We start from the raw sequence: 13,651 nt of genomic DNA on the forward strand, positions 1-13,651 counted from the left end.
TTCAAAACTAGGAAGCTCTGCTCGATGCGCCAACTTAATTGCGCGCAAAAATTGCGACCAAATTCTCTTTCAAATATATCATCATCGTCATTCATTGTTTTATCTTATTTTTTCTTCATTCCTAATTTTTCATACCAAATTTATTATTTTTTTTTTTTTTAACTGATTATAAAGGAAAATAACAAGTCTTTTTCCCCGAGAGATGAATTTAATGTTTATAATGTATGTCGATATTCTAATTAATGTTGAAACAGCGTCGACATGACTAAGCATTTGAAGATCGGATTGAGAGACGCGCGCTCTTTAAAAATGAGTACGAGTAGCCTGTCGACCTCGGAAGGCTTCGGAAATGAATCACTGACCAACACCCGGCTGTGCCAGCTGATGCTCTTTAAGTGCATCTGCTGTCTAATTTGAATCGTCGAATCGCCAAACTCGCGTTTACCTTAAATTTATGACGCAACGCGATCCGAGAAGAGCGCAGTTGTGGATTTCGAAACGAACGTCTCGTCGGAGAACATGCGGATTAAATATAAATCCTTAACAAATTGCAATTACGCGATGCAAATAAAAAGCGCGAAATATACGATAATTAAAAAAAAATTTTTTTTTTTGATAGTACAAGTCCAATTTTGAAATACGGAGATAAATAAAGCAATACGGGGAATACAGTTATAAATGACGTATTTGTTTTTTAGCAAGATTTTGAAGAAACTGAATTTGCATCGCTTTTAAAATATAAGCGTACACAATCAAACAAAAAAAAAAAGCTAATAAAATCTACAGAGAGAAAGAAAGAGAGAATATTGTTTTCCTCATACATACATATTATGTATATATGGGGCATTCCATACCAATTCAAAGACTTTTCCCCCCGACCATTTTTTATTTGCTTAATTTTTTTTATATTATATTATTGTATCTTTAAAAGTAGCTTCCATGAATTTTTTTAGATTTTTATCTTTTTCGATTTCCGAGTTATACATAAAAAAAAAATTATTTTTAAAAATTGATTTAAAAAATTTCAAATATTTATAACTTGAAAAAAAATAAAAATATTGTCAATAATAAGATGGTCATTTTTTTGTCTTTGAATGTATTTTTCGAAAAAAATATTGAAAAAATTAAAAAAAAAAGAAAATTTAATACACTAAGAAAATTTTCTCTTAGAATTTACCCTGAAAATTATGATAATCGTGGGACAATATGATATGGAAAGAATTTTATGAAAATTTCTTTGATTAATATTTATCGCAATAAAAATAATAATATCTATCACAATAAAATATAAAACATGTTTGATTAATTTGACTAAACTGCGTAATAAAATTAATCAAACATATTTTATATTTTATTTTGTGATAGATATTATTATTTTTATTGTGATAAATATTAATCAAAGAAATTTTCATAAAATTCATTGTCCCACAATTACCATGATTTTCAGGGTAAATTCTAAGAGAAAATTCGCTCTGTGTAATGTTTTAGTCAATTTTAACCGAAATTATTTTTTTTCCCTCAATGTGAGACCCCTTTGATTTTTTTCAAAAAAATGTATATTATTTTAGACTTAAAAACAAAATATTTTCGATTTTTTGACTATTTTTCGATTTTTTTTTCAAAAATCGCATTTTTTAGTATTTTACACCATTCCGATTAAAAAAATAAGTATTTACAAAATACACTTATTTTGAAATTTGAATTCGTTGGTTTGGTATGGAATGCCCCATATATTTACCAAAAAATTGTACGTAGAAAAGAAACGTGCGCTTTAACTTTAATCATTGTTTTAAAATCGTATATATATTCGTGTGCGTTTTCAAAATAAAACGGCGCGTGCATTATGCAGTCGATCCGATAATTAATAACAATTGGAAAATGAGAGGGACTTATCGCTTGCTTTTGCGCGCTGTGTGCAACGTTTACAAGATAAAATACAATGTCACCATAATTAATTCGACCGGCGCGCATTCGCCGGTAATAATTTAACTCATTATTTATGCGCGCGAACGATACCATCTGTCATTCGCGGATTTAATGTAATATTTAGTCGGCTATTTGCATGTCTGAATTTCAATACGAAAAGAAGTTAATTAAATGGGAACCGCGCGCACATGAAATTCTGCGTTTATTAACCGAATATATACAGGGTGTCCGGTAATAGTCGCATCAACCATCGTGTGCAGGTAGAGCTAGTTAAACCGAGTAGAAAAGTCCTCTACCATTTTGCGATATTCTCAATAATAAGAGAGAAATAAATTAAAGAAAATCAGCCAATTCGCGTGATGATAAGCGTGCGGCGAGAAGAGACAACCCACTTGGGGGTCCAGAGTTAGCGCTACTCGTATGGAGTTACTGTCTTTTGTAAAGCGCTCCACCCCGCTTCATCACGCGCTTAGCAACCGTGTAACATTATACTGTTTCTTTTCGCCGCATGCTTAGTAACGACATAAAACTGGGCTGTCTCTTCTCGCCATCGTCACGCGAATTGGCCGATCTTTATTAATTAATATCTCTCTTATTATTGAGAATATCGCAAAATGGTAGAGGACTTTTCTACTCGGTTTAACTAGCTCTACCTGCACACGACGGTTGATGCGACTATTACCGGACACCCTGTATAGTATGTATTTTTGTGCGCGAAAAAGACGGTTTCCTCGCGTTTCCTTGTGTTGAAGTAAACGTTGAAAATTTTATTGACCAAGAAGAGAGTAATCTCTCTTTCTCGCTCTCTGTCAACACGAAGACTGTAAATAAAGATTAAATCAAACTTGCGGCAAGACAAAGCGGTTGAATTATATATGTAGTTTCTATTTATAGTCACTTATAAAGAATCTAAGACTATCGAGCACTCATTTTTTACTCTTTGGCCAAATTTGGAAAGGCTCTTTCCTCAATCTTAAATTACTATTTAGGAGATTATCATTTATTGCTCCTTTTCAGGAAGCTTCAAATTAAAATTCTATGTAGATGCAAAGTTTACTTAATCCTTTTGTCAATGAACGGGTATCCAAAGCAACTTTAAATGTTTCAGAAAAATGTGTCAGAAATTTGTCTCTTTTGTTTGGATTTTTTATTTTAAATGCTGAAACAATAATAATTTCTCGCGATTAAAAATTGAGGATTTTTCGCAAGCTAAGCTTCTTGAAAATTATTTTCGATTTAATAACATTTTATTGCTACCCTAACCCTTCTGCTAATGAATCTGGGGTACATAAGACAATTTGTGTTAAAAAAAATTTTTGAACAAAATTGTTCATCCGTGAAGATTACAAGATTCGCAAAAAAACATTTTTTTCATCCCCTCGCGATCACTTAACTTAAATATTTTCGTATCTATAGTGGGGGAGAAGTTCTCTCTCTTTTTTCTCTCTGATACAATTTTCAAGTTTGTACACTTAATTTTCCAACACCCTGTGCATTAACCGATCCGCGATGTATCGACCAAATCCAGCGAGCAACACGTAGAAAAAAGGAAGGCAACAAAAGTACGAAGAATAGCAAACGACTGGGCGTGTGCGGGTAGGTCGCCGATAACTCGGCACAGAGAGAGAAAGAGAAAGAGAGACAGAGGGATGAGTCGAGACCGGTTCGAAGGAGGGTTGAGAGGAGGACGCGGGGATGCGTTAGCGGCCGAGGGTGAATTTGGACGAGGAGAAACAGAGAGGGAACGAGAGGCGGAAGGGAGGGAGGGAGGAGAACAGTCCATTAGCAGATTACGTAGCCAAGCCCGCCTCGCTCATTCACCCCCGCGATGTTTTTTCTTCTTCTCCCCCCTTTCTTCCACGACCGCCGATGATCTTGCCGGCTACATACCGACCCCTCGCCTCTTTCACCCCCCTTCCCTCTTCAGCCTTCGCGTTTTAGGACGTACTTACTGACGCCGATGAACGTGACAGGTGTGCGACGCGATACGCTGGACTTTGTTTAAAACGGTTTTATCATTCGGCAAGAGAGGAGAGTCATATGTTTAAAAAATGCCTTTTTTTTATATAGGGTGTCCCAGACTTACCAGACCATCCGTTAATGAGAGATTCCTACAGAGAGAATTTTTTTCGTAGAATTTACCCTCAAAATCATGGTAATCGTGGTGTGGAAAGAATTTTAAAAATATGTTTGATTCATTTTATATACTTTTAGTAAATTTTACTATATTTTTAGTAAAATTAATCAAACATATTTTATATTTTATTGTGATAAATATTAATCAGAGAAATTCTCATAAAAATCTTTCCATGCCATATTATCCCACGATTACTATGATTTTCGGGGTAAATTCTAAGAGAAAATTCTCTGTGCATAAGATTATTTGGAGACGATTTTTTCTTAATGAAAATATCGAGGGAGGTCATCATTTTTTGCAAGCTGCCAATTTTTATCATCATATATCTTTGTAACTAAGCCTTGAATTAAAATTTTATTAAATTAAATTCGACCTAAAATTAACTGAAAAATGTAGTTTTGTTAATATTTTATTTTCATAAGGTTTAGTTTGCGAAAAACTATTTTCAATCTTATAACTCGAAAATTATTGGTGCCTCGACATTTTCACTAAGAAAAAAAATTCATATAGTTTCCAAATAGTCCTAAGAATCTGCCATTAATACACCGATAAGTCTGGAATACCCTGTATACGCAATTTTACCCCAACGAGAAAAAAGAAATATAATCTGTGGTCCAGAAAGCGTCTCTGTACAAACTATGTGTGATCCACAATTTTCAATCGAATAAATCTGCAATGGATCTCTGAATATCAATTGCAATTTTATATCCGCGCGCAGATCTACTTGTCCAAGGTTGAAAAAGTTGGGAGAAAAAATGATCAAGTGTTTCGAAAAATTATTTAGAAAAATGAATTACTTTAGAAATACATGTATTATGCTTGTATTTATTTATTATCTTATAAGTTGTGTGTAAAAAAAATCTCTCGACACGTTTCTTCCCTCTTCTTTCTCGTTACATTAAAGACTTTGTCGACCGCAATTCAGGAAGTAACTGTATATCGGGGCAGCATCTTTATACGAGTCTGCTCGCAGTCAACATTTACCGCTATTTTCTTCTCGCGATAGAGGCCTCGAGAATCTATTTGCATGAAATCGATAAGGAGGAGAGAGCGCAGGAAGAGAAAGAAGTCCGAAAATGCCCACTGGGAGATGTCGATGCGTTACTCGAGAGTCTTTGGCAGAAAAGGGAGGCAGAAGAGAGGAAGGGGTGGGGGTGCATGCTCTTTAGAACGGCGAAACTAAATTATCAGATCAAACAGCAGCGCCGTTATATTAATAAAATAGATTTCGCCCGCCTCTCTCTCTCTCTCTTCAAAGGGGAAGAGCCTGCCGTTTCGCGTCTAACCTCGTTTCGCGCAACTCCCGATTTAATCAGGTTGCACGACTAAAACGTAGCCTTTTCATTTCCGTAATAAACCCTACCTATATACCTTCGAGCGCGAGAGCGAAGGTAGTAGGACCGGAGGAGAAGAAGCCGCTGGGAACCTTATTACGTTAAGTAAATGCGCGAGCCGCTGCCTCTAGCTGCGTATTAATTAATACATCAGTTTGATGTACCCGTTGCCTCACGATTACGTCGCAAATTACTTTTGCGCAATAGTACGCGATCACGTTTTCCTGCCACGAGAGCTCATCTTTGTACACTTTGCTATGAATCAATTTTTTTCGTGGAGAATCATAATGATTTTCGATTCGACCTGGTCAATTTTTCTGCCTCCTAAAGGAACCGCTAACTTTTGTGAATCGACCTTTTAATCAGAGCTAAAGATATTCTGAACGTCTTCTATACAGGGTGTTTCTAAACAAGTGCGAAAAAGTTTAAGAGATGATTCCTTGTCGAAAATTAAGGGAGGTTTTTCATATAAACATATATCCTTTCCTGAGGAGTTACATTTTTTCAAAGAGAGAGATGAAAATTAGGATTTAATAACCAAGATTTTTATTTTTTTTCTTGAAAACTATTGATTGTATATACAAAAAAAAAGTTTCTAAAGGAATCAAGCTTTCTAACACATATTTTTAGATGATCACATTCCGATCGGTTAAAAAGTTCTAATAAAAGATTGAATAAGGGTTGTTAGTTTCGTCTCTTTTTAACGATACGAGAAGATTAAAAAAGTATTAATAAATATCCTTTTTACTAATGGAAAATATCTATTAAATTTTATTTTTTAACTTGTTCAAAATTTGAGAAAAAAATTAAAAATCTAATTTTTATCGTCCCCTTTAGAGGAGTGTATTTTTATATGAAAAACCTCCCCTAATTTTCGACAAAGAATCATTTCCTAAATTTTTTCGTACTTATTTAAAAACACCCTGTATATGTAACTATCCATATGTATTAACTTTCACGAAAAATTAGTTTCTTAACAAGGTTATCTAATATTTTTTTCAAAATATGACGTATATGTGATAAAAGATTAGGAATTTTCGACTTTACTTTGAATTTTTTGAAAATTGATACGTGAAAAATTAATTTAAGCGTTTTCAGAAATTTTCAGCGAAATACAAGCATAAAGAAAGATATTTTCTTCCAGTTTTGGCTAAAATTTCACCGATATCTCATCTGAACATTATTAAATGTATTGTTGTAACAGAATCCTGGCGTAAATTTGCAATTGTTTTGCAACCTACCATTGAAGGATTATGCGATAGGCTTAAAAGCGTCCGTCTGAGAGAGGAAGGGCGTCGCTCTTCTCTACGCGCGCGCGATTAAGACGTAGTCCTTTAATTCATTATAACAATAGACGGAGAGCACGAGAGGGAGGGGGCGGGAAGCCGCGGGGGGTTGGCGCTCTGGAGGAAAATTTAGACTCGTGGACGTCGACAAGCTGATCGAAAGCCCCATTTAATCCCGGAGCCGCGAAGAGAAACAAAAAGCGTGATCGCATCGAGTTCCGCCTACATCCGTTTCAATTAACCAGAGCAAACTGTGATTTATCTCGGGCGCGCCGAGCAAGACACGAGGTATTGTATAAAAGGAGGCATAACGATTTAGACCCACACATTTCTTCGGTCTTCGCAAACTACGTCAATCCTACTGCTTTCGAAACAGCTGTTTTTCCTCGACACGTCAAAATCGCAAATGTCAAAATCTTCACAGTATCTGATTTTATCGATGTACGATCGCTATCTGTATATTTGAAAGTTAATATACGAGCCTCGGGTATCGGAATATTTGAAAAAATTATGAGGTGAAAAGATATAGCAGTTTTTATCTCGCCCAGCGCCTTATTATATATAAATCGTATAAATTCGATCAAACTCCTACAGTGAAAGAATTTTCTCTTAGAATTTATCCTGAAAATCATCGTGGGACAATATGGTATGGAAAGAATTTTATGAGAATTTCTCTGATTAATATTTATCACAATAAAAATAATAATATCTATCACAATAAAATATAAATTTAAAACAATAAAATATAATATCTATCACAATAAAATATAAAACATGTTTGATTAATATTAAATATACGATAAAATATTACTAAACTGCATAGTAAAATTAATCAAACATATTTGTTTATTGTAATATCTATTATTAAAAAATTATTATTTTTATTGTGATAAATATTAATGAAAGAAAATCTCATAAAATTCTCTCCTTACCATATTGTCCCACGATTACCATGATTTTCAGCTTAAATTCTAAGAGAAAATTCTCTCTGTGTAGACATTACTGATAACACTCACAAAATTTGTATTACATTAATTACGAAAATAAATTACTAATTATTTGCGCGTATCTTGTTTTGGTACAAAAGATCTTACGCACAAGACAAACTAGTCTCATCTTCATCGTGATTAGCGGTAAGAGTGTTTGTGGATTTGATTTTTCTATGGTACTCTCTCTTTCGATCTCTATCTATTTCTCTCTAGCAATTACGTAGAACGTAGACGGTTGCCACTCAAGTCCCGATCGTCGACGTCTTCGAGAGTTTTTCGATTACTCGGGAAAAGAGGCCGAGCCACATTGCTTCTGTGGCTACACTTTTGATCCTATGTAATTACTCTTAATAATAGTTTCTTATGCGTAAATGTGTGTTCTAACATCTACATGTATTTTTAATTACCAGAGTATATTTAAATAAATATTATAAATAATATAAATAAATATTAAAAAATATTGTAAATAAATATTAATAAATATCGCGCGATTTTACACACCACATAAAATCCATTATCTGTATATATTTGTAGTAATAATCTAACGTAAAATGGTAAAAGACTCTCCCGGGATTTTTCTTGCGAATTTGTAAATGAATTCAAAGTAGATAAATGATGTTAAAAAAATGTGAAGCGCTTTTTCGAAATATTTGTTAATTTTTTTCGGAGATGAGAAGAGGGAAAATAGACAAAAGGGCGCGATTCTTTCGGCGGGCCGCGGAGTTTATGGCGAAAAGCTCATTTATCTTTGGCATTGTCGGCATTAAAAAGAGGAGGGAAACGAGGGAAATGATCCCTAAAGAGAGCTACCGCCACCGGCGCCTCTTTAGTCTTTAGAGAGAAAGAGGGATATTGATGGATAAAAGTTGATAGGCAAACATACGCACTTTTTATCTCCTTATCTTTACACCGCGCATCTGTTGCTTTATGAAGTCATTCATACGCCATCAGAAAGTTTCAAGAGATATCTACTTCGTGTATCGCCGATAACATTTAATGATAATTATATTTTTCTTTTTTTTTTTGCTTCCTCATAGAGGAAGCTTTGTTTTCGTGAAAAAATTTTTTTTTCGGATTTCTATGCCAATGTGTTTAGAATGTTCCAAAACATCGAAAAATCACATTTTTATAAAATGTCTGTATGTATGTATGTATCCATCTACGGATTTTTCAAACGTCCATAACTCAAGAACTGCTTGAGCTACAGCGCTTTAATTTTGCACACAAGTAAAGTAGTACAACACTTTTATTTATTGTAATTTTTAGAAAAATTCATAAAATGTTTTAGATTTTAATCCAATTTTAATTTTTTTTAAAAAATGGCGTGATTTCTCTAACTTCCGTAAATTTTGAGATAAAGGGTTAAATTTTTTTATACAAATAGATTATCATTAAAGGTTGGTTGGTATTGAATTTGGCTTGAATCGGTTAAGTGGTTCTTTTTTTATAAAATTTTGAATTTTTTTAAAAAAGGGCGTGATTGCTCTAATTTCCGTAAATTTTGAGATATCGGTTTAAATTTTTTTACAGGAATAGATTATCATTAAAGGTTGGTTGGTATTAAATTTGACGAAAATCGGTAAAGGGATTTATTTTTTATGAAATTTTAAATTTTTCAAAAAATGAAAATTTTATGAAAGAAACATACGAAAGGAACATACAAAAGGAAGTACATACATATATACACACATATATATACGTGACAAAAAAATGTTATTTTATATGAAACAAGTGTGCAAATTGGAAACTTGCACATTGCTTCCTCACCATTTTATTTCGCTCATTAAACTTCCTCTATGAGGAAGCCAAAATTGAAAAACTAGCTTGCTCATAGAGAAAGATTAATGAGCGAAATAGAATGGTGAGGAAGCAATGTGCAAGTTTCCAATTTGCACACTTTTTTTCGTTACGCGTGTACACATTTTTAAGAATTTATATCTTCAAGTAGAATATCTTTTCAATTTTATGAATTACTAACAAACGCGCGTGAGAAAAAATTATCATCTGTCCTGCGAAGGTAATAAAATGCAAAAATTTGTTTGCAGTACCCAAATTTCTCTGAGATCTTCCGTTACATTTTATTATTGATATTTATTAAAAGTCTATAAAAAAAAAGAGATGTTACGGTGTAAAGAAAGATTTAGCCGATAAGAGATAGCATTGGCTCTCTTAGCTTTTCACACGTACAAACAAATGTATTCATATATTGTGCAATTCATTATCATACAGTATGTCATGATTTATTAAAATATCAACACCTACGATGTCATCGAATCCTTATTTCATGACATCATCTAGCATACATGAATGACATCATCAAATGCGCCGCGCAAAGTGATCGTTCCTTATTGTTCATTTCACTTATTGTTTAAAACTCTATATTTCTCTCTGACAACCTCGCGAATCCAAAAATTCTGATTTTATATTAATTTTTCTGAAATTATATTAATAAAATTTTTAAAAAATTTTGAAAGTTTTTCAAAAATCTTTTAAAAATATATCTCTGTTTATTAAATAATAAATATACTTTATTTAATAAATAATAAAAATACCTCTATTTAATAAATAAAAATATCTATATTTAATCATATTAATAAATTTGAAAAAAAATAATTTTTTCAAAATTCTATTAATGTGATTAAATAGAGGTGTTCTTACCATGAAACTTTTGTATAAAACATTTTTTATCTCCAATACTTTTTGAGATATATTGAGAAAAATCGCTCTACAAGAAGGGCGCTCTCATCCCTTGGAATCGTTTTTAGACAATAATTAAAATTTTCTAAATTCACCTATTTATTCCCCCCTATATGTGTGTAAAGTTTCAGAATTTTTGGGTTTGCGAGGGGTTTCCCTTGTAAGTCGATGATAATCGCGGATTATTAAATGCATTACCGGATGATAAGGGAGAAAAAAAAAAAACGCTGAGCGTCTCGGCGTGCAGAAAAAAAATCGCACATTATTTTCCAGGAAAGGAGTGACGGCGAGTGCAGCACTTAACGACCCCCGTCAAATAAGCATTACGACGTACAAAATGATCGATCGCCGTTACACATCTGCGCGCGTTTTAAAGATACGAGAGAGCGAAAAGCAAGTCTCGCCGCGCTGAGTGAGTAAAAATCGTGACTAGGCCTTTCTCGCGCGCACATCGGCAGGAAATTAATCATAATAATCCCGCTATCCGGTCGACAATAATTCTGATCGCGCGCACCTTCGTCATTCATTATACAAGGCCAGACACGGTATATATACGCGGGGTATATATCGGTGAACGTGTGAAATGCGCAGATTCACCCGATTATAGCAAAGCAACGTCGAAAGAGGAAATAACAATCTGGCACAATATTTTTAGGGCGACGCCGTCACATAAACGAAAGTGTTAAAATTGCTCACTCGCGTTATTTCAGGTGTATAAAAAAATATTCTTTTATTTGTATTAAAATTTAAAAAAATAATTTTTGAAAAAATTTTTTCAAAAACCTTAGAATTATATTTCTATTTAATAAATAATAATATATAATACCTCTATTTAATAAATAATAACATAGCTCTAATCTCTTCAATCACATTAATAAAATTAATAAAACTTTAAAAGAAAATAATTTTTGAAAAAACTTTTTCAAAAATCTTATTTTTTTTTAAATTCTAGTAATGTGATTAAATAGAGATGCTTTTTCCACGAAACTTTTGTATAAAACATTTTTTATCTTGAGTACTTTTTGAGACATATTGACAAAAGCAAAGGTAAAATCAAGAGATAATATAAATTTCTCAATATAAATAATCTTATATTAATAACGTTAAATATACTGCAAAAGTGTACACAAAATTTGTTTTAATATATAAAGCTTGCTTTTTAAATAGAAATTTCTTAGCTTTCTTTCATCTTTTATATAAATTTAGTAAAATAATTATTGAAGAATTCAATTTAGTTTCCTTAAAAAATTCAAATTAAAAAAATTTTTAATAAAAATTTAAAATTTGCATGAGTTGATAAATAAAAAATATTTTACATTCCAAATTTGAAATTATTTTATTATATTAAGTAGATAAAACAATATCTTTCAATTATTAAAAAAAATTTTTTACCGCATAATATCTTAAAATATAATAAAATAATCGAAGAATTCATTAATTTAGTTTTCTTAAGAAATTAAAATTGAAAAAATTATAAGGATTTAAAAATTGTATAAATGTTGAATTGATGAATAAAAAATAATTTAAATTCCACTTTCTGATCATTTTCTAAGTTTGCTCTAATTTTGCCCTTCCAATTATATTACATAACTGTTACTTTAATAACGCTCGCCGGAGAGATGAAACGTCTGCGACAGGACTTTCCTCCCCGGAAGAGAGACACGTGTGCGAGAGAGGACAAGCGCGCGCAAAGGGGTTAAAAGGCGTCGTTTTGGGGGGTCCTCGCGGAGGAAGTTGACCCAGGTGCGAACCGTCAACCTTCCGAAACGCGAAGATCACGGATCCCGCGCGATGCAACGAAAACAGTTTGCGCCTTGTCACTTGGCCTGACTCGCGTATTAAGTTCAGCACTGACGCGCGGTTATATTTTCAGACAGGGTGGTCCTCTCGTATGCACCTCAAAGCCATCTCCTCGAGTATATTCCCTCGCCCGTTCAAAGGCGCCATCCTGGAGACGGTGGTGCGTTGTTTGCGCAACAAATGACTCGACCAGATCAAAAGACGCGGATTTTCCACAAGAAAGAGACGGGCGAGTGCATATAAATTTTGTACGAAAACGAACGTCACGCGCTAATAGCTTTGACGAGACGAACGCAAAGAGAGATCTATCCCTGATCAATAGAGAGAAACATTGTAAAAAAAGGCGAATTGTTTCTAATAATTAAAAATTAATAAATTAATAAAATTAGTAAATTAATAAATTAATCAAATATTAATAAAAATTAATCGAAAATTAATTAATAAAAAATTATTTAATAAAATTGATAAAATTAATAAAAAATCACAAATGAATAAAATTAATAAAAAATTAATAAATTAATAAAATAAAATTTTTTTTTGTATTTCGAGATGTGAAATTTTGTCGCCCTCGTGTTAATTCTTCTTATAAGTTTGTCGTTCCAATAATTAGCTTTTTATCGCAAAATACCATCTCGGCGGCTCTGGTCCTTTTATTGAGGAACTCCACAAAAAAAAAAGAATACGAGGAAAAGATACGTAAAGACACGTTACAGAAGTTACGATTTCATTGTAAATGATTGCCCGCAATTACGTAGAGCGTTCGTATCTCGTCGAGGAAAAAGTGGGACGTTGCTAATTATACTCCGATTACCCTAATCAGCAAAATAATGCTTCGGTCGCCTAGAGATTAATTTTAAGCTAATTTTAGCTCTTGTAACTAATAATCGAATATCCTACTCTATCCTTATTCGATCGGCACAAAAAGTATTGGCATCATGGCTCTTTAAAAGTCCAGGAAAAGACGTGCAACTAATAATAGATGATTATACACAGAATTGGATAATAAAATTATAGAAAGAGATTTTTTTTTTCTTCTAATGCGACGGATTTTTAAAATCAAGTATAAGGAAAAACTAGGAGCAAAATATGTCAGAAATTATTTGGATCTTTGCATTAAGTGAGATAAATGTAATTCTTTCGACATTCAGCTGTTTCGAATATATAGGGCACATTAATAAAAATATATTTTTATATATCATTTAAAAGAGGGTTGGGTTCCCTTACGATGCGACGTCGATATCGAAGCCTCGGGATCGTAATACGAGACTGCGCTCATAAATTGAACGTTTGAAGGACTTACCCGGCAATATCTTGAACGCGAGTCTGCAAGACCGTTTTCTCAAAGGGCTCTTCGGGGATCAGGCTGCACAGCAACTGCGTCACACTGGCGGCCACCATTCCATTTCCGGTCGAATTGGCGGATACATCCTGGGTCTGCGCGTGGTCGTCGAGACTAGTCAGAGTCTGTGAAGGGAAAACGTA

At 33.1% G+C, this 13,651-nt stretch overlaps 1 protein-coding gene across 1 annotated transcript in view; it reads right to left on the reverse strand.

Annotated features, from left to right (window-relative positions):
- Positions 1 to 13,651, reverse strand: part of Ssp3 (short spindle 3) — a 49,271-nt gene that overhangs the window by 19,244 nt on the left and 16,376 nt on the right. Inside the window, exon 11 of the mRNA XM_083049442.1 lies at positions 13,470 to 13,633. Within this exon, the coding sequence (XP_082905568.1) occupies positions 13,470 to 13,633 (164 nt within the window). The remainder of the gene's footprint in view (positions 1 to 13,469; positions 13,634 to 13,651) is intronic.

Source organism: Prenolepis imparis, unplaced genomic scaffold (assembly GCF_030444845.1).
Source record: "Prenolepis imparis isolate NDT839.2.m4 unplaced genomic scaffold, iyPreImpa1.0 SCAF_11, whole genome shotgun sequence".
In the NCBI taxonomy this organism is placed as follows: Eukaryota; Metazoa; Arthropoda; class Insecta; order Hymenoptera; family Formicidae; genus Prenolepis; species Prenolepis imparis.